This window comes from Pelobates fuscus, chromosome 2 (assembly GCF_036172605.1).
Source record: "Pelobates fuscus isolate aPelFus1 chromosome 2, aPelFus1.pri, whole genome shotgun sequence".
NCBI classification, from domain to species: domain Eukaryota; kingdom Metazoa; phylum Chordata; class Amphibia; order Anura; family Pelobatidae; genus Pelobates; species Pelobates fuscus.
The window spans coordinates 85617903-85645180 of record NC_086318.1 but is presented as its reverse complement, the minus strand read 5'-3'; the positions used below and the strand labels follow the sequence as shown (position 1 = coordinate 85645180).

General features: G+C 41.7%; 1 protein-coding gene across 12 annotated transcripts in view; it reads left to right on the top strand.

Annotated features, from left to right (window-relative positions):
• KIF1A (kinesin family member 1A) overlaps nucleotides 1-27278 on the top strand; it is a 143885-nt gene that overhangs the window by 35527 nt on the left and 81080 nt on the right. For all 12 annotated transcript variants that reach the window (XM_063442403.1, XM_063442401.1, XM_063442400.1 and 9 more), the window contains exons 2-3: nucleotides 14865-14972; nucleotides 26800-26876. In XM_063442403.1, coding sequence (XP_063298473.1) covers nucleotides 14867-14972; nucleotides 26800-26876 — 183 coding nt within the window. In that variant the 5' untranslated portion in view covers nucleotides 14865-14866. The remainder of the gene's footprint in view (nucleotides 1-14864; nucleotides 14973-26799; nucleotides 26877-27278) is intronic.

Below are 27278 nucleotides of genomic sequence, written 5' to 3'. Positions count from 1 at the left end.
CGACCCGCATTTTTACAATACGTGCTAAAATAAAAGCCAGATTTCATTTTTAAATGAATAATAGGGTTTATTCTGTAAAGTCATTAACTGAAATTATCCAACTTGCCTATAGTCACAGTTTGGTTATTTTACCCAAAACATTGAAAGTTAATTTTCAGTTTCACTATTTAATAAATAAGCCACCTGTATTCTTGTCTCATTCATATAAATGTGGAAAACTGACATGGAAAAATGTAATTTTGAAGCCAATATAGAAAAGTGGTAAAATTCTACGATTCAGACATTTTAAACGCCATCTATTCATCTATTCCGCAACGTTACATAGAAAAGCAAAAACAGAAGTGGTTGCTATGATACTGTATGTAAGAACAATATATGCAGATGTGGCATCGCAAAATTGCACCTTTGTTTGTAAATTAATATCTTTTTTGCAAAATGCTTTGTCAGATTCTTTGTTGCTGAAATGACTCGTTACTATTATTTTGCTGTCAATCCCCACCCATGTTTTTAATGTCACAAAAAAGGAATACATTTATTATAAAATCATCTTTTCTTACAACCACCCTATAAATTAACAAAACCTTGCCTTTTACAAGGACGTTGCAACAGTTTTATATTACCATTTGACCTTCGCACATAAAACACAGGAAAACCAGCATATATTAATCCCTGTTCTAATGTTGCCTGTGGTGACAGTGATTTATTGCTCTCCCAGATAGGATATGCTACATTAACAATAAAAAAAGCATAATTTCTATCATATTTATTTCATCAATTTTGTTCAGACCAGGAAACTTTTTCGTATTTCGGATTCCATTTATTATTTGATACCCAGCAGGTCTAGTAGAAACACGTTAAACTCACAAATAATCCACCTATCCTAAACCTAAACTAAAAAAACTTGAATATCGTATTAGGACGTGTTAGAAGAATCTAAAGTTGGAATATAGAAGTTCCATGTTTGGAGAAATGTTTGGTCAAGAACAAGTGCAAAGGTTGTACACCAAGCTTGCTCCAAACCTGGAGAATGGCCTTGCCACCCACTGCCACAACAATGTCCATAAATCATTTATAAAGACTGGAATTGTCTGGGAGAAGTCCCAGAAATAGGAAGCCTGGAACAAGCAGTAGTGATGGCATGTTTCTACTCACTACTGTCAGGGTACCTGTGGTCTCTACCTCCGAAAGAGGTAGAGACTTAGCTGTTCCTCCATCCAGACGGCCTGATGGCTCCCTTCCCCACGGTCTATCCGGTCATGCAAGGCCGGCCGCGAGGGAGTGACTGCCTTTTACAGCATCTAGGCAGGAAGTTGTCATCAGGACACTCCTCCGGAACGACCTGTCACTCAATTGCTGCAGGACCAATCAGGACGCCTTGGAGGCGTGGTTACTGCTCTGAACAGGGTATTTAACAGAGCTTCTTTCATTAGCTCATTGCCCTGTCGTGGTTCTAGCTTGTTCTAGTCACTCAGTGCTTGTGTATTCTATTATCCCTTTTGGTTTTGACCCGGCTTGTTTACCTTACTCTACTTATCTCTGTTACCCTTGATTCGGCTTGTCTCTCGCTTACCTGTCTTCTGTTACCCTCGACCTCGGCTTGTCTTTGACCATTCTATACTGTACTACTTACGTTAGTCCGGCCATTCTAAGGTCCGGTATACGTATCTGGCTACTGTTTGTACTCTGCGTGTTGGATCCCTGTCCCGATCCTGACATTACGACAGGGCCAATGGATCCTGCAAGTACAAACAGTCAGCTGGCTTCTCCTGATCCTAGGTTTGAAGCCATGGATCACAGAATGGATCAGATGGCGCTTGCGCTACAGGCTCTATTATCTTGTGCCAATAACCCACCAGAGGAGATATGTAATACCCCTGTTTCTCCTGTCGGTTCAGGTCTAGAGGTAGCCACAGTGGGTGCTTCTTCTCGCATTACCCCCCCAGTACGCTATGGTGGGTCTCCTGAGAAGTGTCGTGGTTTCTTAAACCAAATTAGTATCCACTTTGAATTGCAACCTCGCTCTTATCCTACAGATAGGGCAAAGGTAGGATTTATTATCACCCTACTTATTGAGAAAGCTCTGAGATGGGCCAACCCATTATGGGAGAACGATAACCCATTAGTTTATAACTATAACGCCTTTGTAGCTGCTTTTAGAAGAACATTTGACCCTCCAGGTAGAAAGGTTAATGCAGCCAGATTACTGTTGCGTCTGAGACAGGAGAACCAAACACTGGTGGATTATGCACTAGAGTTCAGGTCTCTGGCGTCAGAGGTCAAGTGGAATGAGCAGGCGTATAGGGATGTATTTTTGAATGGCTTATCTGAAGTAATCCTTGATGAGGTTGCTACCAGAGAACTCCCTGAGAATTTAGAGGATTTAATTTCGTTCATCTCTCGTATAGATGAGCGTTTAAGAGAGAGACAGAACACTCGAGAGAGGAACCGGAGACCTTCTTTTAGGTTAGCTCCCGCTTTTCCAAGTCCTGACTCCACGGTATCTTTCCTTCCCGAACCTATGCAGATAGGGTATACCCGCCTCTCTGAGGAGGAAAAACAGTACAGGAGAAGAGAGGGTTTGTGTATGTATTGTGGAGCTAAGGGTCATTTACTCTCGAACTGTTCTAACCGCCCGGGAAACGCTCGCACCTAAGTCTCTCTAGAGGACAGGCCTTGGGTGTTTCTATTTTGTCCTCTACTCCTAATTATAAAGATCACAGGCTTCTGCTACCAGTTTCCTTAACTTGCGGGGGGGAAGTAGTAAGGGCTATGGCTTTGATAGATTCTGGTGCTGCTGAGAATTTTATCGACCAAGCCTTTGCTAGTAAAAACAATTTCCCATCCCAGCTAAGGGAGACACCCTTGGCCGTTGTGGCCATAGATGGTAGACCACTACTAGACCCTGTTATCTTTCGTGAGACCATACCCATTGAGTTAAATGTTGGTATCCTACACGTGGAGAATTTATCTCTTCTGCTCATTTCGTCTCCTTCCGTTCCCATAGTTCTGGGGTACCCATGGTTGAAAGAACATAACCCTATTATCGATTGGGAATTAGGGGAGATACTCTCGTGGGGCCAGGGCTGCCAGGATCGGTGTTTGTGCAAGGTTTCTCCATTAGCTAATATTAACATACAGGAGAACCCTACTCAGGCCACAGAAAGACAAATACCAGACCTTTACCTAGACTTAAGGGCAGTGTTTGACAAGAAGAATGCCGATTCTTTGCCGCCACACAGGTCATTTGACTGTAAAATTAAGCTTCTACCCGGGACTATGCCTCCGAGGGGCCATGTATATCCTTTGTCTGTTCAGGAAAACTCGGTTCTAGAGGAGTATATTCAGGAGAATTTAGAAAAGGGATTCATCAGGAGGTCTTCTTCTCCGGCCGGGGCGGGGTTCTTTTTCATTAAGAAGAAGGATGGTACGCTAAGACCGTGTATCGATTACCGAGGCTTGAATAAAATAACTGTCAGAAATGCCTATCCTATCCCACTGATTACCGAGTTATTTGATCGTCTTAAGGGCTCCAAAATCTTCACAAAGTTAGATCTCAGAGGGGCTTACAATTTGGTGAGAATCCAGCAAGGTCACGAGTGGATGACGGCATTCAATACCCGGTATGGCCATTACGAATACACTGTTATGCCATTTGGACTATGCAATGCTCCTGCAGTATTTCAAAAGTTGATTAATGAGGTACTTAGGGAGATTCAGCATGATTGTGTTATTGTTTACCTGGACGACATACTAATACACTCTAAGGAGATTGAGACTCACCATAGACAGGTCAGAAAGGTGTTACACAAACTTCTGCAACATGGTCTATACTGCAAATTGGAGAAGTGCAGTTTTGATCAGTCTCAGGTAGACTTTCTTGGGTACGTGATTTCTGGGGAAGGTTTTAAAATGGATCCTGGTAAACTCCAATCTATTTTAGACTGGCCTTTGCCCAAAGGACTCAAGGCTATCCAAAGGTTTATTGGGTTTTCCAACTACTATAGGCGCTTCATTAAGGGTTACTCCTCTATCATTGCGCCTATTACCAATATGACCAAACAAGGGGCTGATACTAAGTTCTGGTCTGAGGAAGCTCTTGTTGCTTTTAAGACTCTCAAGGAACTTTTTGCCTCAGCTCCCATTCTAGTTCATCCTGATACGACTCTGCCTTTCTTGCTCGAGGTCGATGCTTCTGAGACAGGAGTTGGGGCTGTTCTGTCTCAAAGGTTAGGGGTGGATAAACCGTTACACCCTTGTGGTTTCTTCTCTAAAAAAATTTCTGGGCCTGAGAGCAGATATGACATCGGGGAGAGGGAACTGTTAGCGGTCATTAAGGCTTTAAAGGAGTGGAGACATTTACTGGAAGGGACACTACACCCTGTTACTATTCTACCGGATCATAAGAACTTGTCTTATATTGGGGAGGTTAAGCGCTTGTCCGCCAGGCAGGCTCGCTGGGCTTTGTTCCTCACTCACTTTAGTTATGTTCTTACGGATAGACCTGGTTCTAAGAACTCTAAAGCCGATGCTTTGTCTCGTCAATATGAACCATCCACTATAACTGAACCACTTCTGTCCTCCATAGTTCCTAAGGGGAATATCATCGCGAACACGAATCTCAGGATTCACTCTCCATTGCTTTCTGAGATCATGAAGTTTCAGCATTTGGCACCCAAACAGACTCCTGGGGATCGACACTTCGTTCCTGCCGCTCTCCAACTGGAGGTGCTACGCTGTCTCCATAACAGCAAGGTGGCTGGGCATCCTGGCATCCGCAAGACTTATGCGCTGGTCTCTAAAGATTTTTGGTGGCCTGACTTACGCAAGGATATTAAAGAATTCATCGGGGCATGTGAAGTTTGTACCAAGACCAAGCTACCCCATTCGCTTCCATGCGGATTTCTGCACCCTTTAGAGGTTCCTGAAAAGCCTTGGTCCTGCCTGGCAATGGACTTCATTGTTGATTTGCCTATTTCTAAAAAGCAGACTGTCATCCTCACTGTGGTAGACAGATTTACTAAAATGGCTCACTTCATTCCCTTACCTAAACTCCCATCTTCGCCCGAATTAGCGGAGATATTCGCCAGGGAGATTTTCCGTTTGCATGGGATACCTTCCCAAATTGTCTCTGACAGAGGCTCCCAATTTGTTTCCCGTTTTTGGAGATCATTCTGCTCCCAACTAGGCATCAAATTGAATTTCTCCTCTGCCTATCATCCTCAGTCCAATGGAGCTGCTGAACGCACTAACCAAAAAGTTGAACAATATTTACGTTGTTTAGTTTCAGAACACCAGGACGATTGGGTCGGTTTGATTCCTTGGGCGGAGTTTGCACATAACAATCTCATTTGTGATTCTACGCATTCTAGCCCTTTTTTCTTGAATTATGGCTTTCATCCTTCCATCCTTCCTTCGGAGTCTTCTTCTCAAGGGATACCGTCGGTGGATGTTCATGTTGCCAATTTAAGAAAGTTGTGGGATCAAACTCGACAAATCCTTCTGCACAATTCTACGCTGGTTAAAAGACACGCTGACAAACGTAGAAGGGCAGCACCGGTGTTTGTTCCAGGCGATAGAGTATGGTTAAGTACTAGAAACATTCGGTTAAAAGTGCCGTCTATGAAGTTTGCTCCTCGATATATTGGACCTTACAGGGTACTGTCTCAAATTAACCCAGTTGCGTATCGTTTAGCGTTGCCTAATGCCTTACGCATTCCTAATTCATTTCATGTTTCCTTGCTAAAACCATTAATATGTAACAGGTTCTCCTCCACGATTGCCCCTCCCCGCTCAGTTCAGGTGGAGGGTCAGGAGGAGTATGAGGTCAATTCCATCGTTGATTCTCGAATCTCCCGGGGGAGACTGCAATATCTAGTCGATTGGAAGGGTTATGGTCCTGAGGAGAGAAGTTGGGTACCTCAGGAGGAGGTGCATGCTCCCCGTCTCCGCAGGGCGTTTCACTCTAGATTCCCTTCTCGCCCTGGTGTATTCCGCCCGGTGGGCGTATCTGAGAGGGGGGGTACTGTCAGGGTACCTGTGGTCTCTACCTCCGAAAGAGGTAGAGACTTAGCTGTTCCTCCATCCAGACGGCCTGATGGCTCCCTTCCCCACGGTCTATCCGGTCATGCAAGGCCGGCCGCGAGGGAGTGACTGCCTTTTACAGCATCTAGGCAGGAAGTTGTCATCAGGACACTCCTCCGGAACGACCTGTCACTCAATTGCTGCAGGACCAATCAGGACGCCTTGGAGGCGTGGTTACTGCTCTGAACAGGGTATTTAACAGAGCTTCTTTCATTAGCTCATTGCCCTGTCGTGGTTCTAGCTTGTTCTAGTCACTCAGTGCTTGTGTATTCTATTATCCCTTTTGGTTTTGACCCGGCTTGTTTACCTTACTCTGCTTATCTCTGTTACCCTTGATTCGGCTTGTCTCTCGCTTACCTGTCTTCTGTTACCCTCGACCTCGGCTTGTCTTTGACCATTCTATACTGTACTACTTACGTTAGTCCGCCCATTCTAAGGTCCGGTATACGTATCTGGCTACTGTTTGTACTCTGCGTGTTGGATCCCTGTCCCGATCCTGACAACTACATACGACTGGAGCTCTTTCCAAAAGGCTTTGATCAGGGGGGACTCCCACAGGAAAACACTTTTTTGATCAGAGTAGCTGTTCCTATATTGGTCCCTCCCAAAAAGACTCAAGAATAAAGCCTAAACATGCCTCTTTTCCAGGAACAAGGGCACATTCTTCTGGCAGCCTGAATACTGAATATGCACAGCATTGCCGTTAACGAGTCCAAAACAAGATGACGCCACAATAAAACAGCCAGAGGTGGAGTTACACTTTCGGCAGCAGAGAGGTTCATAGCAAAATACTGCACATGCAGACTCCAGGTATCATGAAAACTTCAAAGCAGTGAAGTGTTCATGGTGCTTGAGTAACCCTTTAATAAAGACCCACATCTGCATCCACTTCAGATCTCCCTCTTTTGTCAGTATAATGTTAGAATAAAATGTCTGGCGAGCGCACAAGAAATGCAGCACAAAACTCTATCTCAAAATACGTGCGACAATATTCTAATCGGTTAGAATCTGCTTACTGATTGTTTTGCAAAGTATCGATCAGACATATTTTCAGATGTTGGCAACTACGGTATGCTAGGACAGTCACTTATCTACCAGGAATTTTAGTGACTGTCTTGACCCTTCACCAATGGCAGAGATGTTACAAATCTTTAGAAGAATTGGTATATTTCTTTATCAAAATATTGATAACTAAGTGGACAATACAAAGGAGGCACCTTGCAGAGCAAAATAACAGGTCATTATAAATACCGTTAGATAAATCCACCAGTAGAGTACAATCATATAGCTCTGTTCCAATATGTCACTTATAGAGGAAAAGAGTAAATCACTGCATTAGTTATGCAGATTCTAAAAGATAAATGGGAGTTAGAAGGGCTGATTTATTTATATTATCTCTCTTTACTCAGTATACCATTTTTATGGACTCTAAAAATGACCATGCTAGATTAAAGTCCCTCAATGCATATAACAATACAGAGAAAAATCAAGGTACAGGGTAGCTTCCATCAGAGATGATGGGGCCCAGTACAAACTAAGGATCCTTCCCCTTCTCCTATCCTGGTCTTTTTTATATTTTCTCTCTCTAGATCCCTTCATTTGTCTCTTTGTGTGCCCAGCAATACTGTATATGTTTATCTTAGACCAATTAATTGTCACGCAACATTGACAACTTGTAATAATCATAACATTTACATTTTATTTCCTCCGCGATATACGGTACCTTACTTGACTTTTGTAGGATATTTTGATTTGATGACTTGGTGCTTTTGTGTGTAGATTCAACCTTCGCAAGAGTTTTTCCATTGAAATGGTTGCCAAGTAGCAACCATTATAGCTTAAGCCAATTTTAACTAAAATGGAGGGTGGTATATTATTGCTTTAAAGGTAGTATAATAGATTTCTATTCTGATTCCATTCCATTTGTGTGGAGTTACCCATTTAAATCTTAATGCTTCTAAATTTATCCAGTCACTGCATTTGCACATTCAGACATTTACTGCCCTCACTGGGGACACACACACACAACCATACGGTAAGGACTCAGGGATCATTATTATTACGGAGGAAAGTAAAATAAAGTTCTATACTCTGAGGTTGGAAGCTGGAAAATGGATTATGTTAATTTGAATTCTGCGTCAGCAGCAATACGCAGGCTGCTGGTAGAATACAGTAAGTGGAAAATGCAAATCATTTATTAAAACAACAGGATTTTGCAGGCCATAAACATTGCTTTGCAAGGCCTTTGGATTATTCAACATTTTGACATAAAAACAGATTTCTAAGAGCAATAACAATTAAGATTAATACAAATATATATGCAATTCCATTTAAAATGTAATACATATTTTGCTGGAGAAATAAAATACGTGCAAACTCTGTTTGATGGATATTTATGAGTGAGAAAAAATAAAAACCAATAACAGAAAATGCCAAACAACCCACAACTTGATTTGATAAATTTTCTTAACGCTCTCAATGACGCAACTATTTGTGATTCTATATGATAATGTACATTCTTTCCAGTATATCTTTCCTTTTTTCTGTTATCTCTGTTTCTTACATGTGATAACATATTGATGACATAAACAAACATTTTTCTTCAGTTACGTGCACCATATTTATTAGAGCACTTCAAGCACTATAACCAATATTTAGCCTGCTGTAGTGGTTATGGTGCCAACAGAGATCAACTAACGCTTACAAGCCAATGAGTCAGCCCTGCACAGCTGGGCTTAGCTTACGGTGCTAACTGAAGCTCCTCACAGGAGCTTCTGGCACCACAGGAGGCTGCAACCTCTGCCTGTATGACCCTAATTATATTATCAAACTGACTACATACCCTGACTGGCACCAGGGCACTCCTGGCACCATAACCACTATAGCTGGTTGTGATAATCATTATTCTAGGAGTGCTCTTTTAATTGTGGTGAATATAACATTTAAATTTATTTATTTTTTTGCTCTAAATTTTGCAAGTTGGATGTCAGCTTTTCCCTGAGTGATTAGACACTAATGCATTAAGCTGTCAGAGGAGATTTAAAGACCTAAAATGTAGTTTCAAATCAAAGATAATAATTCAATTATTGACGTGAACGGGGGGTGGGGGGAGTTGGATTTTTCGTCAGTGGAACAGCTGATCGTTATTATGCAAATTAATTCTCTTAGCATGAGACATCTCAGGTATTTAAGAATGTCAATGAATTCACATGGGATTTACGTTTTTTGTCTGGTTCTCAGGGACACAACGTGAAAGCTAAATCAATAGTCTCAGGTCAGGCAATGTACTGGCGCAGTTGTATGCGCAGAATTCTGAGGTACCCTTCTACATCACACACACAAACAAATTCAGATAATACCATTTTCATGTACAGATATTAACTGATGATGGCAGGCATATCTAGAGACACTTCCTTGTACATGTATCCATATAATGTTGCATTTAAAATTAGAGCCATCTTGAGAAAAAAAGAGAATTCCGACAGTAGCAAACATCCCTTTATGCACATATCAACTAGACATTAATTCATTCATGTGTTTCTATGTGCTTTTGTGTGAAGTAAAAGGACCATATGTCTTTTTGTGTGTAGCATGATATGTGTGTAGCTTGAGAATATATGAGTATTTATGAGCATGGTGTGTAGGTAGAATGTCAGTGTATGTATCACTGTATATACGTGTTAGTTTTAATGCATGTGTAAATGTGAAATTGTCACTGTAGCATAACAGTGTATGAATGTAAGGTATGGATACATATCATCATGACTGTGGGTTGCCAGTGCATGAATAAGGTATGAGTGGATGCATGATTGTGGTGTACCAGTGCGTGAATGAATGTAGTCTGTGGCTATATAAATGTATAGTGTAGTTTATTCCCTAAATGTATTAGTAGATACGTGCATGTAGTAAACAAAGAGTGTAAATGTATGTAAAATGTTGTATTTTTTATCTGTTACACCACAATATCCTTTATATGCACGGTGTGTTAGACATTCATCTATCCCAACCCAATCTACATACAATATGAGGTAGGCATTCACCACAGCAATACAATATCTACACAATATTAGGTGCTTAGTCACTTCTCCAACACTCTTCATACATGATAGTTGGCCATCTCCCCAACTCAGTTCACATACATTGTGAAAGATGAGTTAGCCACCCTCCTACCTCACTGCCCCTCCCTCTTCCTAACATCCATTTGCTGTTGATACAGGTAGTTCCTGCTGTTGGCAGCAACAATAAGAAACTAGAAAAGCTACAATTTCTGGGGAAATTGTGTGAAGTGTTCTTGCCTCCACCAGTAGTCTACAACTGGAGTGGGTGGAGTAACTGTTATTATTTATTTATATAGCACATTTAATTGTAACGCTGTTGCCCAAAGTGCTTCACAGTTACATTAACACATACATTTATAGGGGGCGGAGCTTGACCACCAGCCTGAATAGACGCCATGCATGCGAGGTCCTCTTAGAACACTCACAAAACCTCAAATTCCACAAAATCGATAACCCACCTCGACCTATAAAGGTCCCAGCGATAACCTCCACCGTCTCCCGAGGCGATCGATGCCCTTTTTCCAGCCTAAGGCCCTGCCCAGACAGAGACGGAAAAACGGGGCCTACCCCGCGTTGTCCCTCACGGGCCTGGAGGCCCTTCTCGCGCAACAGGCGAGTAGCGACACATACCAGACATCACCCGACATCCAGTCCCACATGCCGGCTATGGGCCGCCGATCGCAAAAAGCGACGGTGACGGAACACAGGGACATCGGGACAATGTTCCACCGGCCTGTGCAACCTCATCCCGCTCCGGCGGAAGCCCCGAGGCTCACCACCTCCACGCGGCCTATTATCCCAGCACCTCAAGACAGGCAACATGGGGCGGAACAGTCGTCAACTGCTCATCTGACGAAACCCGACGCCCCCACCGACGACCAGACATGACCTGAAGGTCCTGTTGGTGGACTTTCATAAAATTCTAGCGACTGAACTAGCCCCTATCAGCAACAACCTGAAAGCCGTCACAGACCGGGTACAGGCCTCGGAGAGGGACATTGCAGACGTCCAAATATAAGATTTGTGTAGGTGGGCTTGAAAATGAGGTGGCAGTTTAGAAATCATGTCCTGATTTTTCAGCTTTTGCCAGCTCCCACTCTAGTTTTGAACATTTTGCCATTCATTCCTATGGGACCAATTTCGCCACAAGAACGACGATATCCCGTGAACCATTCGGCGAAACGTTCCACAAAATAATAGCAATCCGATCGGGAAAAATCCGCACGTTTTGGTATATTTCTGTCTATGTAGTGTAAAAACTGTGGGAGGAGTGGTAAATTTGGCTATAATAAGAATAAGAATAATATATATGTGAGATAACATTAAGTGGTCTTGCTATGCAAGAACACTTAAATACATAAATTTTAAAAAAGACACATTGGGAATACCAAGACAGGTTCCGCCTAGTACGCAGGTGCCTGTAGGTAAAATCCTATGCTGTCTACTAGCAAATCGAAACCTGGTAGTGTAAAATAACTGCTGATTTGTGTTTCATACACTCTTCTGCATGAAAGCTAGTAAGTTCAGTATTGATATACTCGTCAGACCATTACTGTATGTTGTGTCAATGGATATTTGATCTGCACTGTTCTGCAAGTTGTTTTAATTGGGTAATCCGGATTAGTTTTGCTGCTGAGATTTCTGAAGCGAAATTAAAAAAAAAGTATTTCAAATGTTTTAACATTATAAAGGTATGTGCTTTGATTTTTACAATATATATTCTATAATTCATATATATCATTTGCTTTCCAGTGCCTTATTGTTGTATATGAAAGCCTTACAGGTTGATATTACATGATAGTGAATTGAGAAATGGTAAAATTTTTCCAAATGAGCAAAACCATTATTTTATTTATCTTTACATAAAAAAAGATTGAGATGTCTTAAATGTATCACTGACCGTCTGACCATCATTTACTTCTGGAAATAAGAGGTATTGGTAAACAGTCTGTTTTGATTGGCTCTTGACCATTCATGTAAGCAGTTTGGGAGAATGAAAACATAAATCTGTGAAGGCTGTTGAATGGGTGAAAGATGTAATGTGTGGGAGCTGTGGAAAAATATTAATAATGAGGTAAAATCCATCACTTGGTTTGTTCTTTTATACCACAGAAAATAAATTGTGTCCTCTGATGACAAGGACAACTATATAATATATAGAGGTAGAATGGTAATCTGTCCTTGTTTGTCCTTTGGAAGATCAGCATTAATAGGGGATTAATAGGACAGAAAATGTACTTGGTATTTGGGGACAGTTTCTTCAAAGTAGCCTTCTGTCATTCTTCTGGAAATCCTAAAATTGAAATTGTGTAGTGGAGATGTGAAGGAATGTCGTGGCTTATTACCTATTTTCCATGATTGGGCAACTGAAGGGATTGAATTGTGGTGGACATTCATTAATCTCTCCCAACCCAATCTACATAGAGAATGAGGTGGCCATTCACCACCGCAATACCATTTCTATAGAATATTTTGTGGTCAGTCACTACCCCAACACTCTTCATACATGACGAGAGGTGGCCATCTCTCCCAAACCAATTTACATCTAATATGAGCGATGAGGTAGCATTCCTCCCACCCCAATTTATTATTATTTATACAAATAAATATGAAGTATAGATGCTTGTTCTAGTTTGTGATATGACATAGAACCCATGATTTTTTACCTCTAACCTGTGGAGGACATACTAATATCCAGTTTGTTCACTGACTCCCAAGTACAGTGAAATGCCCGACAAACTGGCTCATCTCAAAAAATAACTGCTCACATTGAAATATGTAGGAACTATCAGCAAATAATTATCTTGCAGTGAGTTCTGCCTTTAACTCAAGTAATTGGTTAACAGAGAATTATTAGCAGGTTGTAAACAAAACCTAGACAATGACAGATGCTCTTTTATTGGCTCTAAACATTGGACCCTGAAGATGCAGACAGATTTGGCAGGAATTCAAAGTTAACTACAAAGGTATAGTTGACGTAGGGTTGGGTTATATTTTGGAGTAAACATGCCAATGTTAAGCTTATTGTGGCATAGACTTGTGCTTGGCTGGTCCAGCCCTACGAATGTGTCATTTCACTCCAACCACATGGCAAACCTCTTGGCAGGCAGTGTGCATTAAAGGTCAAAACAATTACTAATATTTCATACAATTGTCAACGTGTGGAATCCCAGGTCCTAGCAGAGTGGTCCTAAAATGTGCTGCCATGTGATGTCTTGCAGGCATATTACACATGAATAGCAATATATGTTTATTTAAGTCATTACCACTTATTGTTGCACATCGTTATTAAAAAAAATAGCTCTCTGCTTTGATTTGTGCGTTACAAGGATTATTCTCTAATTACTTTGCAAATTAAGAACAAAAGGTAATTGTTTCATATATAATAGACCACTGGCATGCTCTGTCGACACAAATGATTATGGTTTCGATTTAGCATGAATTTAGGATTTGCCAGGTTTCTAACTGTATTTTATGTTATCTTAATGTCTTTGTAATGATGTGTCGTGTGTAACATTTTTAAGGTGGTGGGCGAGATGTACATATCACTTTTAAAAAAAAAATTTATATAAGACTTGTATACAAGATTCATAAAATAACTTTTTTTTTCTACCTAAAATAGTAAGAATATAATGAAAACAGATAAAAAATACAAAGACTTTTCTTATCTCTTGCCATTTTGATAAATTGAAACAAACACTCTATTTACTAAAGTGGGAATTCTGAGTGAATTCATAGTAAATTTCAAAAAGTATCAGGTCACAAGGAATGATTTCAGAATGTTTTTGCACGGTGCACTATAAGCCTGGAGTGACACTTTAATTATCTCTTTAGCAGCATGTGGGAATGTTTGTGAAGGGGACGGAACCTAACAATAAATTGCAAAATATTAGGTGGTTTATTCATAGAGCAATGAATTGTAGTGAACTCAAATATTATCACAACTATTTTTGAACTTTGATTTTCAGTTCAGTAACATTCGATTCCTTTAGTTACTGCTTAATTTTTGTTTTCTTTTTTTCCCATCGCCTTAACATTTAAAAAAAATAAAATATGGTACTTTTCTAACACCAGCAATGTTTTATGTGACCACATTGAGTTACTTATATTTTTTTTAGACTTAGTGACCAACTGGCAATGCGTCGGCATGAAGAATGTACTCAGTTTTAGTGTTTAAAAACTGCAGTAGAAAAGCCAATGGGCTCTTGCACGAGCCAAACCGCACACATTGTTTTATTCAGTGCCATTGCAAAAATAAAGAATTTAAAAAAAGCAAAAAAAAACTGCAGTAATACATTTCAAATAATACAGTGGCTCAAAATTGTAGCTTTTGTGCATAGTTATAATTTCTTGCATAATTTATGCAGTGACATCCCCAGGTGAAGTATATTCTGGCACACGTTTCGGTAAAAAATGTTTCTGAAGTATAGTTGGATACCGTCCCGATATCTAGTTGATAATTTATGTGCTTTTCACAATAAAACTGAATTATTATATGTACTGATGTGAGTGTCAATTTAAATATACATTACTTGCTACCACTGAGGACTTTATTCCTACATGTTGTGTCGTATTCGATAACTGTTTTTAGATGACCAAATTCCGTTTGACATTTCTTCAGAATGTAGAACCATCTTTCATTACGCTCCCTGTTGTTTAATGAAAGCCTGCTGAGATAGAAGAACCAGCAGTAATAGAACATTCTTGATCGTTTATGTATTTCAGGAATGGCGGGAGCATCGGTTAAGGTCGCGGTCAGAGTGCGGCCGTTCAACTCACGTGAAATTGGGAAAGACGCAAAATGTATCATTCAAATGTCTGGAAATACAACTAGTAAGTATCTTGAGTTTTTTTGCCAACGCAATTTATTATGTTTTTCGTAAAATGGTTAATGTCTTGTGGTCTTGTTGAGACAATGGAGAATACAGGTGGGCTGCTATAGGACAAAATAAATACATTAATATGCAGTACAAAAGTAATGGACATTTAATGGACTTGAAATTGGGGAAAAGTTTAATAAGACTAGAAAGGGTGTCACACAAGAATAGGTGAGCGGTGTTAGGGTATGACCAGAGGACAAACACCCAAGGTGCCCCTACTGGAATAAGTATCAGAGAAAAGGAAGTGCCAGAAAACGAGACATTAAAAGACCAAGAGGAACACCAAGTAGAGAACCTGGAAAGACTACGATGGCACGCCAACCAAACTTATCAAAGGAAAGAAGAAAGAGCGAGTTTTAACACCTTACATTTAACAGAGATTAAATTGTTGATAATTATTAGACTACTAGTTGTAAGGAGTGCTGGCTGAGAGTGGGACCCAGATTATATGCAGTCAATTATATGCAAAGTGTTCAAGAATTTTGGATGGAAATGTAAAGATTACACAGAAACACACGATAAAAGGAAGTGAGGGAAATACTGTGAGGAAAATAGAAAACTGAATATTTTTAGATAAAAAAAGAAAAGTGACTAGAGGATATACATTAGTAAAAAATAGATCACCAGAAATATAAATAATAGAATAAATATTTTGAGCCATTCTAAAATATCTCGGTTTAGAATAAAGGAACACGTCAAGTACCATAACCACTAGATCATTCTAACATGGTTTAACTACTTACAATGTAAAGGAACCAGGGCACTCTTGACACCATAAACACTACAGCTAAAGTTTGATAAAGTAAAAATGTATTTGTAGGAAATAATTTATGTAAATATTTTCAGCATTGGTAACTGGTGCTGTCTCTTTTAGCAGCAATGACTTTTGTTCCTTACATCTGTTAATAAATCCCATACATGGTTTGAAAATATTATGGTTCATTCTTTGCAGAATGAAATTCTCCCTTCAGGAACTGCCACAGTATTATTAATAGGGTAAAGGCAGCAGTACGCACACTGTTCCGTGTTTCTGTTACGTCCCATGACATTGTACTGAAGAACTTGCTGGTACAAGCCAGAAATAATTTATGCATCAGATAAAAATCACAAAAGCAATTCAGAAATGCAAATAATTCTGAAGGTTTTGCAGACTTTCATAATTTTACACTAAATCCTATTCTTCCTTTGCCTCTAAACATCTGAGATAAGTCATAATTTATTAAATCATTAAATCAATTAAATCTTCTCATGGGGAACTGTCATTTCCACAGATTTTTAATATTGTGTTTATATATCGCCTATATCTAACAAAGATGTATTCATGAGGTGTGAAAAATAATATTAAATGTATAATTCAACACCTCTTTATCCTGCAACTGGGTGCTGCCATCTCGGCTTCCTGTCGGTCATTGTTATAAGCTCTGTTCTTTGAAGTCAGTCAGCACAGAGAAAGGGTGTGAAGAACGTGAAAAATGAAACAATCTTTCTATTTCTCCTCCTCATTTGCAATGTCCATTCTCTGTCAGAATTGAGCTGGATTGTGACATAATTTGCTAAATCTTGAATATCAATTTAAAATAACAAGTTAGAGATGATTTTCAATGTCAATGTTTAATTCAATAACGTAATTTGCACAGAAATGACAGTTTCCCCGTTAAATCTGAAAAAAATCACACGTGAGAAAATGTAGTTCCGGCTCATGCTTTTTTGTTTCTATGATTTACTTCCACGATCAAGAGACTGTGTTGTATTAAAGGAACACTACAGGGAGTGCAGAATTATTAGGCAAGTTGTATTTTTGAGGATTAATTTTATTATTGAACAACAACCATGTTCTCAATGAACCCAAAAAAACTCATTAATATCAAAGCTGAATATTTTTGGAAGTAGTTTTTAGTTTGTTTTTAGTTATAGCTATTTTAGGGGGATATCTGTGTGTGCAGGTGACTATTACTGTGCATAATTATTAGGCAACTTAACATAAACAAATATATACCCATTTCAATTATTTATTTTTACCAGTGAAACCAATATAACATCTCAACATTCACAAAAACAAATCAGTGACCAATATAGCCACCTTTCTTTGCAAGGACACTCAAAAGCCTGCCATCCATGGATTCTGTCAGTGTTTTGATCTGTTCACCGTCAACATTGCGTGCAGCAGCAACCACAGCCTCCCAGACACTGTTCAGAGAGGTGTACTGTTTTCCCTCCTTGTAAATCTCACATTTGATGATGGACCACAGGTTCTCAATGGGGTTCAGATCAGGTGAACAAGGAGGCCATGTCATTAGATTTTCTTCTTTTATACCCTTTCTTGCCAGCCACGCTGTGGAGTACTTGGACGCGTGTGATGGAGCATTGTCCTGCATGAAAATCATGTTTTTCTTGAAGGATGCAGACTTCTTCCTGTACCACTGCTTGAAGAAGGTGTCTTCCAGAAACTGGCAGTAGGACTGGGAGTTGAGCTTGACTCCATCCTCAACCCGAAAAGGCCCCACAAGCTCATCTTTGATGATACCAGCCCAAACCAGTACTCCACCTCCACCTTGCTGGCGTCTGAGTCGTACTGGAGCTCTCTGCCCTTTACCAATCCAGCCACGGGCCCATCCATCTGGCCCATCAAGACTCACTCTCATTTCATCAGTCCATAAAACCTTAGAAAAATCAGTCTTGAGATATTTCTTGGCCCAGTCTTGACGTTTCAGCTTGTGTGTCTTGTTCAGTGGTGGTCGTCTTTCAGCCTTTCTTACCTTGGCCATGTCTCTGAGTATTGCACACCTTGTGCTTTTGGGCACTCCAGTGATGTTGCAGCTCTGAAATATGGCCAAACTGGTGGCAAGTGGCATCTTGGCAGCTGCACGCTTGACTTTTCTCAGTTCATGGGCAGTTATTTTGCGCCTTGGTTTCTCCACACGCTTCTTGCGACCCTGTTGACTATTTTGAATGAAACGCTTGATTGTTCGATGATCACGCTTCAGAAGCTTTGCAATTTTAAGAGTGCTGCATCCCTCTGCAAGATATCTCACTATTTTTGACTTTTATGAGCCTGTCAAGTCCTTCTTTTGACCCATTTTGCCAAAGGAAAGGAAGTTGCCTAATAATTATGCACACCTGATATAGGGTGTTGATGCCATTAGACCACACCCCTTCTCATTACAGAGATGCACATCACCTAATATGCTTAATTGGTAGTAGGCTTTCGAGCCTATACAGCTTGGAGTAAGACAACATGCATAAAGAGGATGATGTGGTCAAAATACTAATTTGCCTAATAATTCTGCACTCCCTGTATAGTCACCTAAATTACTTTAGTTAAATAAAGCAGTTTTAGTGTATAGATCATTCCCTTGCAATTTCACTGCTCAATTCACTGTCATTTAAGAGTTAAATCACTTTGTTTCTGTTTATGCAGCCCTAGCCACACCTCTCCTGGCTATGATTGACAGAGCCTGCATGAAAAAAAAAACTAGTTTCACTTTCAAACAGATGTAATTTACCTTAACCCCATCAGGACCGCTGACGGTTCAGGACCGTCAGCGGTAAAACGTGCGTTTGGACCGCTGACGGTCCTGAACCGTCATAACGGTCAGGGGCTACTTACCTGATCGCGCTCCTCCTGGTCCAGGGGGACTGCCTGTCTGCCCGGGCAGTCTCCCCTCGGCAGATCAAGACCCCACGGCCACGTGATCACTCGATCACATGACCGCAATAGGTGTCCATGTGTCTGCCTGCAGGGGGGCTGTCTGTGCTGACAGGCAGTCTCCCGGCAAGTAGAAAATAAATTATTATTTTTTTAAATTAAGCAATCAGTGTAAAAAAATAATAATATGTATATATATATATGATATATATACATGTATTATATCTATATATAATATATGTATATGTATCATATATATAATGTCACACTAAGTGTATTTTTATATTTATATATACGTATATTAATATAAAAATACACTTATATTTAAATTACACACAAATATATACAATATATATAATTACTATATATATGGTATATATATTATTATAAAATACAAATAATATGTTAATAAAAATAAATAATAAAAATAATTTTTAATAATTAAAAAAAATTATATATATATATATGCAATTTTATTCTAACAGTATTTTGATATTGATATATATGTATTTATATCAAAATACACTTAGAATGTATTGATATATATATATCTATGTATAAATAAATAAATAAAAATAATACGAAATATACATATGTCCATATACATAATTACATAAATAATTTCATAAATATACACGTAGACGTCAAATATATAAATATGTATATATATTAAAATTCTACGTGCGTATTTATGTAATATTTTTAGCTAATTAAGTAATTTTAATGATTGCAATTTGAGGGACCTGCCTGCCAACCCAGGCCGAAAGTCCAGATAATTTAATTTGCTAGCACTGTGTTTAACCCTGTAACTTTCTACGACATGGGGGTACTGTTTTACTCGGGAGACTTCGCTGAACACAAATATTAGTGTTTCAAAACAGTAAAACATATCACAGCGATGATATTGTCAGTGAAAGTGACGTTTTTTGCATTTTTCACACACAAACAGCACTTTCACTGAGGATATTATTGCTGTGATACATTTTACTGTTCTGATACACTAATATTTGTGTTCAGCGAAGTCTCCTGAGTATAACAGTACCCCACATGCAGGGGTCAAGTCCTGGGTAAAAAAGTGCAGGAACTCACCCAAGATCCACTCCCCGCCCCCCCCCCCTCACCCCCAAAAAAATTATACGCTTGTATGCAGGGGCTGAGTAAGGGCACGGGGCTGAAGAGGGGGACAGGAGCTGAGGAAGAGGGACAGGAGCTGAGGAAGGGGGACAGGGGCTGAGGAAGAGGGGCAGGGGCTGGGGAAGAGGGGCAGGGGCTGGGGCTGGGGAAGAGGGGCAGGGGCTGAGGAAGAGGGGCAGGGGCTGAGGAAGAGGGGCAGGGGCTGAGGAAGAGGGGCAGGGGCTGAGGAAGAGGGGCAGGGGCTGAGGAAGAGGGGCAGGGGCTGAGGAAGAGGAGCAGGGGCTGAGGAAGAGGAGCAGGGGCTGAGGAAGAGGGGCAGGGGCTGAGGAAGAGGGGCAGGGGCTGAGGAAGAGGAAGAGGGGCAGGGGCTGAGGAAGAGGGGCAGGGGCTGAGGAAGAGGGGCAGGGGCTGAGGAAGGGGACAGGGACTGAGGAGGGGGACAGGGGCTGATGCTCGTATGCAGGGACTGAGTAAGAGCACGGGGCTGAGTAAGGTGGACAGGGGCTGAGTAAGGTGGACAGGGGCTGAGTAAGGTGGACAGGGGCTGAGGAGGGGGACAGGGGCTAAGTAAGGTGACAGTGCTGTGGAAAAAGGGACAGGAGCTTAGGAGGAGGGGGGGGACATGGGTTGACGAAGGGCTGAGTAAGGTGGCAGGGCTGAGGAAGAGGGACAGGAGCTTAGGAGGAGGGGGGGGGCATGGGCTGAGGAAGGGGCCATGGGCTGAGGAAGGAGCCATGGGCTGAGGAAAGGGACAGGGGCTGGAGGAGGGGGACAGGGACTGAGGAGGGGGGGGCAGGGCCTTAAATAGGGGGACAGGGACTGAGGAGGGAGACAGGGACTGAGGAGGGGGGACAGGACCTTAAATAGGGGGACAGGGACTGAGGAGGGGGACAGGGACTGAGTAAGGGGATAGGGCTTGAGGAGGGGGACAGGGACTGGGGAAAGGGACTAAGGAGGGAGACAGGGACTGGGGAGGGGGGACAGGGACTGAGGAGGGGGGACAGGGACTGAGGAGGGGGGACAGGGACTGAGGTGGGAGACAGGGACTGAGGAGGGAGGACAGGGACTGAGGAGGGAGGACAGGGACTGAGGAGGGAGGACAGGGACTGAGGAGGGGGGACAGGGACTGAGGAGGGGGGACAGGGACTGAGGAGGGGGGACAGGGCCTTAATCCCTTAAGGACCAAACTTCTGGAATAAAAGGGAATCATGACATGTCACACATGTCATGTGTCCTTAAGGGGTTAAATAGGGGGACAGGGACTGAGTAAGGGGATAGGGCTTGAGGAGGGGGACAGGGACTGGGGAAAGGGACTAAGGAGGGAGACAGGGACTGAGGAGGGGGGGCAGGGACTGAGGAGGGGGGACAGGGCCTGAGGAGGGGGGACAGGGCCTGAGGAGGGGGGACAGGGCCTGAGGAGGGGGGACAGGGCCTGAGGAGGGAGACAGGGCCTGAGGAGGGGAGACAGGGACTGAGGAGGGGAGACAGGGCCTGAGGAGGGGAGACAGGGCCTGAGGAGGGAGACAGGGCCTGAGGAGGGGGGACAGGGCCTGAGGAGGGGGGACAGGGCATGAGGAGGGGGGACAGGGCCTGAGGAGGGGGGACAGGGCCTGAGGAGGGGGGACAGGGACTGAGGAGGGGGGACAGGGACTGAGGAGGGAGACAGGGCCTGAGGAGGGAGACAGGGCCTGAGGAGGGGAGACAGGGCCTGAGGAGGGAGACAGGGCCTGAGGAGAGAGACAGGGCCTGAGGAGGGAGACAGGGCCTGAGGAGGGGAGACAGGGCCTGAGGAGGGAGACAGGGCCTGAGGAGGGGAGACAGGGCCTGAGGAGGGGAGACAGGGCCTGAGGAGGGAGACAGGGCCTGAGGAGGGAGACAGGGCCTGAGGAGGGAGACAGGGCCTGAGGAGGGGGACAGGGCCTGAGGAGGGGAGACAGGGCCTGAGGAGGGAGACAGGGCCTGAGGAGGGAGACAGGGCCTGAGGAGGGGGACAGTACTGAGGAGGGAGACAGGGCCTGAGGAGGGAGACAGGGCCTGAGGAGGGGGACAGGGCCTGAGGAGGGAGACAGGGCCTGAGGAGGGGGACAGGGCCTGAGGAGGGGAGACAGGGCCTGAGGAGGGAGACAGGGCCTGAGGAGGGAGACAGGGCCTGAGGAGGGGGACAGGGACTGAGGAGGGGGACAGGGACTGAGGAGGGAGACAGGGCCTGAGGAGGGAGACAGGGCCTGAGGAGGGAGACAGGGCCTGAGGAGGGAGACAGGGCCTGAGGACTGAGACAGGGCCTGAGGAGGGGGACAGGGACTGGGGAAAGGGACAAAAAAAAAAACTAAAAGTGCCTTCCCCCCTCCCTGAGGCTTACCTTGGGCCAGGAGGGGTGGGACAGGATCTGGAACCTGCAGCCTGCAGTCAGTGGAGTAAGCCGGCCTCTCCTGATGATGTCAGGAAGAGGGGGCGTGGCTTCCTCTGCTCCCCAGCGGTCCTGTGAGAAGAGCAGAGGAAGCCACGCCCCCTCCTACTGACATTATCAGGAGAGGCCGGACGACTCCACTGACTGCAGGGGGAGAGGTGAGTTAAAAATCCGAGTCCCCAGTCAGAGGCAGGGGATTCGGATTTGTCCTCCCCCCTGCTCTGGCAGCCGCTTGTGCCAGCCCTGGGTCCTGCAGGACTAGTAATGGGAACGGCGTTCCTGCTGTGGAAAAAGTGCAGGAACGCCGTTCCCACGCGTTCCTGCAGGACTCGAGCCCTACCCACATGTAGTGGTTTTATAGTGTTTGTGAAAGTTACAGGGTCAAATATAAGGCTTGATTTTACTTTTTTTTTTATTGAAATTTGTCAGATTGGTTAGGTTGCCTTTGAGAGCGTATGGTAGCCAAGGAATGAGAATTAGCCCCATGATGGCATACCATTTGCAAAAGAAGACAACCCAAGGTATTGCAAATGGGGTATGTTCAGACTTTTTTAGTAGCCACTTAGTCACAAACACCGGCCAAAGTTAGCGTTTTTTTGCATTTTTAACACACAAACAAATATAAATGCTAACTTTGGCCAGTGTTTGTGACTAGGTGGCTACTAAAAAAGACTGGACATACCCCATTTTGAATGCCCTGGGTTGTCTACTTTAAAAAAAGATGTACATGTTAGGTGTGTTTCGGGGATTTATGACAGATAACGGTGTTACAATGTCACTATTGATACATTTAAAATATATATATATTGAAACAGCAATTTCCTACTTGTATTTATAGGCCTATAACTTGCAAAAAAAGCAGCAATAAAGCATGTGTTTTCAAACTCGGGACAAAATTTTGAATCTATTTAGCAGTTTTTTTCATTAGCTTTTGTAGATAAGTAAAAGATTTTTCAAGTAAAAGTCGAAAAACATGTTTTTTTTAAAACAAATTTCACCAATTTGTTTTTTTTTTTAAATACAATATATGACATAATACAAATAATGGTATGTAAAGAAAGCCCTTCTTGTCCTGAAAATAACAATATATAACTTGTATGGGAACCATAAATGAGAGAGCGGAAAATTACAGCTAAACACAAACACCACAAAAGTGTTACTGCTCTGGTCCTTAACGTACAAACATCGCAAAAACAGGCCGGTCCTTAAGGGGTTAAATAATTGTATCTCAATCTCTAAATTGAACTTTAATCACATACAGGAGGCTCTTGCAGGTTATAGCAAGCTATTAACATAGCAGGGGATAAGAAAATATTAATTAAACAGAACTTGCAATAAAGAAAGCCTAAATAGGGCTCTCTTTACAGGAAGTGTTTATGGAAGGCTGTGCAAGTCACATGCAGGGAGGTGTGACTAGGGTTCATAAACAAAGGGATTTAACTCCTAAATGGCAGAGGATTGAGCAGTGAGGCTGCAGGGGCATGTTCTATACACCAAAACTGCTTCATGAAGCTAAAGTTGTTCAGGTGACTATAGTGTCCCTTTAATAAGTCCTGTAACGCTGCACTTGTTACATTTAACTGCTTCAGGCTGTTTTACTGGCTGAGAGTGATGGGAGTTATAAAACACAGCTCACCACCCGTCCTTGTCTAGTTATATTCCTAATGTATTTGTTTTCGCTCCAATAAGCAAAGGTTTAGCTGCATTATTCTACTGGAAATTTAGGTGAACTGTTTTTCCTCATTCTGAGCAGTTTTTACCCAGTTCTGTATTTGCTATCATATAATGAATAGCCCTGTGTTTAGCTGAACAACTGTGTTACTGCCAGGAAGACCAGTAAAAGCAGAAATAGTTTGGAATGGATCCAAGTGCATTGTGGGATTTGTAGGCGCTAACCTGTTCATGACACAATCATTGGTGCTGTCACAATATCTAGTACCTGTGACCTTTCCACTTTCACTTTGGCCCTGTACCAGGTTGTTTTTTTGTTTTGTGCCGCTGTGCTATAACGGGGATTTGGCATCAGTAAAGACATGCTGACAGGGTGCTCTCATCCACACTGAACAAAGGGAGACACTGTTCACACATAATCCCACACTGGTGTTGGAGAGAAGGGGGTGAAAAACTACTGTTAACCAGACTTGTGCTGGTTGCAAAAATGCTAAAATCACTGCATGTACCGGGCCTGAATTGTTAATAGTGCTATTAGCATCTTACCCTATAGCAGGCAGAGGGCCCACGTATCACTCTACCTGTTGTAGAACAAGAATAGCTCATGATGCAATGCCAGCCCATTAATTTTTGTTTTTACTATAGAAAATTAATTAGTCATAACACAAGCTAATTGGTTGCATAACATAGCACGTGATTCAGGATTTGTTTTTTAGAAGTGACTATTATTTGAATCTCAACCCAAATTTAATTTTAGAGTAAAAGAGAACCTAAATGAAGAAGGAATATATTTTTTAACATTTATTTATCAGCAAGTTATGTAATGCCGAGTGTTCCGCATGACAACCAAACCACCCACTTAGATAGCAAAGATACATGGTTGCAGAGTAACATAGTCTGGAAAATGACTTGGGTTTATCCAGTTCAGCCTCTTGCATGTCACAGTTATTACTATTGATCCAAAAGAGTGAAAAAAACTAATTTGAGATGATTTCCAATTATACCACAAAATGGAGGGAAAATATTCTTCCTGACTTCAAAATAGCAAATGTATTTCTCCTTGGATCAACAAGCTGTTACCCTGATTATCAATAGGTCGTCAAGTATTGCTTTTTTTATTTTGTTTTGCTTTTTAAATCTGTGATTTCCTTGGGGCTGCTCAGCTCTCTGTTTTCCACAATATCAACGAGGAGGAATGGCCTCTTCTGGCTATGGTCCAATGCAATGCTCCTTATAGAGATGCATTTGGGACCTGATGCGCGTGCATGTCACACACATGTGTCGTGCACGCATTCAAGCTTCCCCATAGGAAAGAATTGTATTCAGTGCTCTCCTATGAGCTTCCACGTTACGTCAGTCCAGCAGAAGCACCTCTAGTGGCATTCACGAACACAGTCACTAGAGGTGGATTTAACCCTGTAATGAAAATGATAGTTTCTAAAAAAAAAAAAAAACTGCAGTGTTTTACATTGCAGGGTTAAAAAGAATACACTGCCCGGACAACTTCATTGAGATGGGTGACATTAGTGTCCCTTTAATGCAGTGACATCTGAAGGTTTTGCCACAAAAGCTGCTTTTTGTTTAGACCCACAACAACATTTTAATATGGTTTAGTTCTGAATGTTGACTAGGCCATTCTAAAAAAATCAAGTCTCCCCTTTAGCCATTTTGAATATATTTTGTTTGCATGTTTCAAATCATTGGCTTGCTTAATAATTCAGCTCATTGGATATTGAGGCATTCTCCTTTAGAATTCTGATACATAATAGCTTTCAACTGGTCCTTAAAATATATAAATATGACACAAAAACATCTGCAGTAACAAACATCAATCGCTACAAACTAGATACATGTGCAAAACCAAACCAAAGTCCCTAAATAAATTGGATATAAAGTAAAATGATAAGTTTAAAAAAACCAACAAATAAAAAAAGGAATAATGTTGGGATTCATTGAAATATATAAATCTGTATTAAACATATACATAACAAGCAGTAAAAAAAACACAGATGTGGCTCCTGTAGCTGTGGAGTCAATGGAAAATAACAGATAATAAAATAATATACATTCCATTGACTATAGGAATATTCAGATAGTGACGTATAGTATAGCATCGTTCTGGGGGGGAGCAGGGAGAGAGATGTTTAGAGCTGACATCCTGCATTGATGCTGTAAAATATTCCATTTTCCATTGACTCCATGCCCCTTAGCTTAGGCAAGGTAGTTTGCAGATCCATGGATGATAAATTACAATGACTCATACAGCTCAGTGCAACGAAAACTGAGACTCCTATTCTAGAGACAGTCAAAAGCTCTTCTACTATCTAATCTACAGGTTGAGACGCACCTCTCTTTGTCATCTTTAACAAGGTTAGAAAAGTCTGTCAGCAGAATAGAACACCCAAATAGTAATTTTATTTTATAAGTCTCCTCCATAGTTTCCTTTATTTATAATCCATAATCCTTCCTCTTCAGCATGCCACAATAGTTAGAGCAAGGTAGAAGATGACATTAAATAGCCATTGTTATGGCTGATGATGTACGTATGACAATGACTATTATTAGGTTTGTATTATAATTGATAGATGATGGTAAATGTTATTTGGAACATCATAGACTGTCAAATATTGCCACCAGTGGTGGAACCTATGTCACATCACCTGCATTTTCTAACTTTCCTGCCAATGACTGGTAGGTGCCAGCGTACATCAATACATCTCTGCCATTTATCAACATGTCGTGCTAGTGACCGCCTAAAATATAGTTAGATATTGGTTTATGCCTAAATATGAAAATGAAAAATACTGTGAGATACATTGTTTAGCTACGTTGCGTTCTTCAATGCTCACAAATCAGACTAACATGGATTAATAGAACTGTGTTAAAAAAGAAGCCAGTCATGATTTTTGTTCCCTTTTCCAGCAATCATCAACCCAAAACAACCGAAGGAAACACCGAAAAGCTTCAGCTTTGACTATTCTTACTGGTCTCACACTTCGGTGAGTATGACACATTGGGGATTGCCTCTTGGAAAGATGCTCTGGTATTTTTATACTTTATATCAATATCTTTGCAGACAGTTTGTATATAGGGACATTTTTGTTAGGAATACGTTGTGGATCTACAGAGGTCCTGGTTATAAGAAACCAGAAGAATGACTCCTAAATATGTCTGCCTGACCGCCATGCTAGAAAATAGAAAAGAGTCAGTTCTTGTAAATGAGGGTAACTGGCTGCGTGATTGTAGTCAAGATATTCACTATTTAGTATATAGAAGATAATCAATAAATTAAACATAATCACGATAATTGTTTTCCTGCATGTAGCTGTTCTACCTCCCGCTATGTGACTAACCGGCCGTATTCTATAAAGTGGTAAATAAATAGTCAATATCGTGTTTTA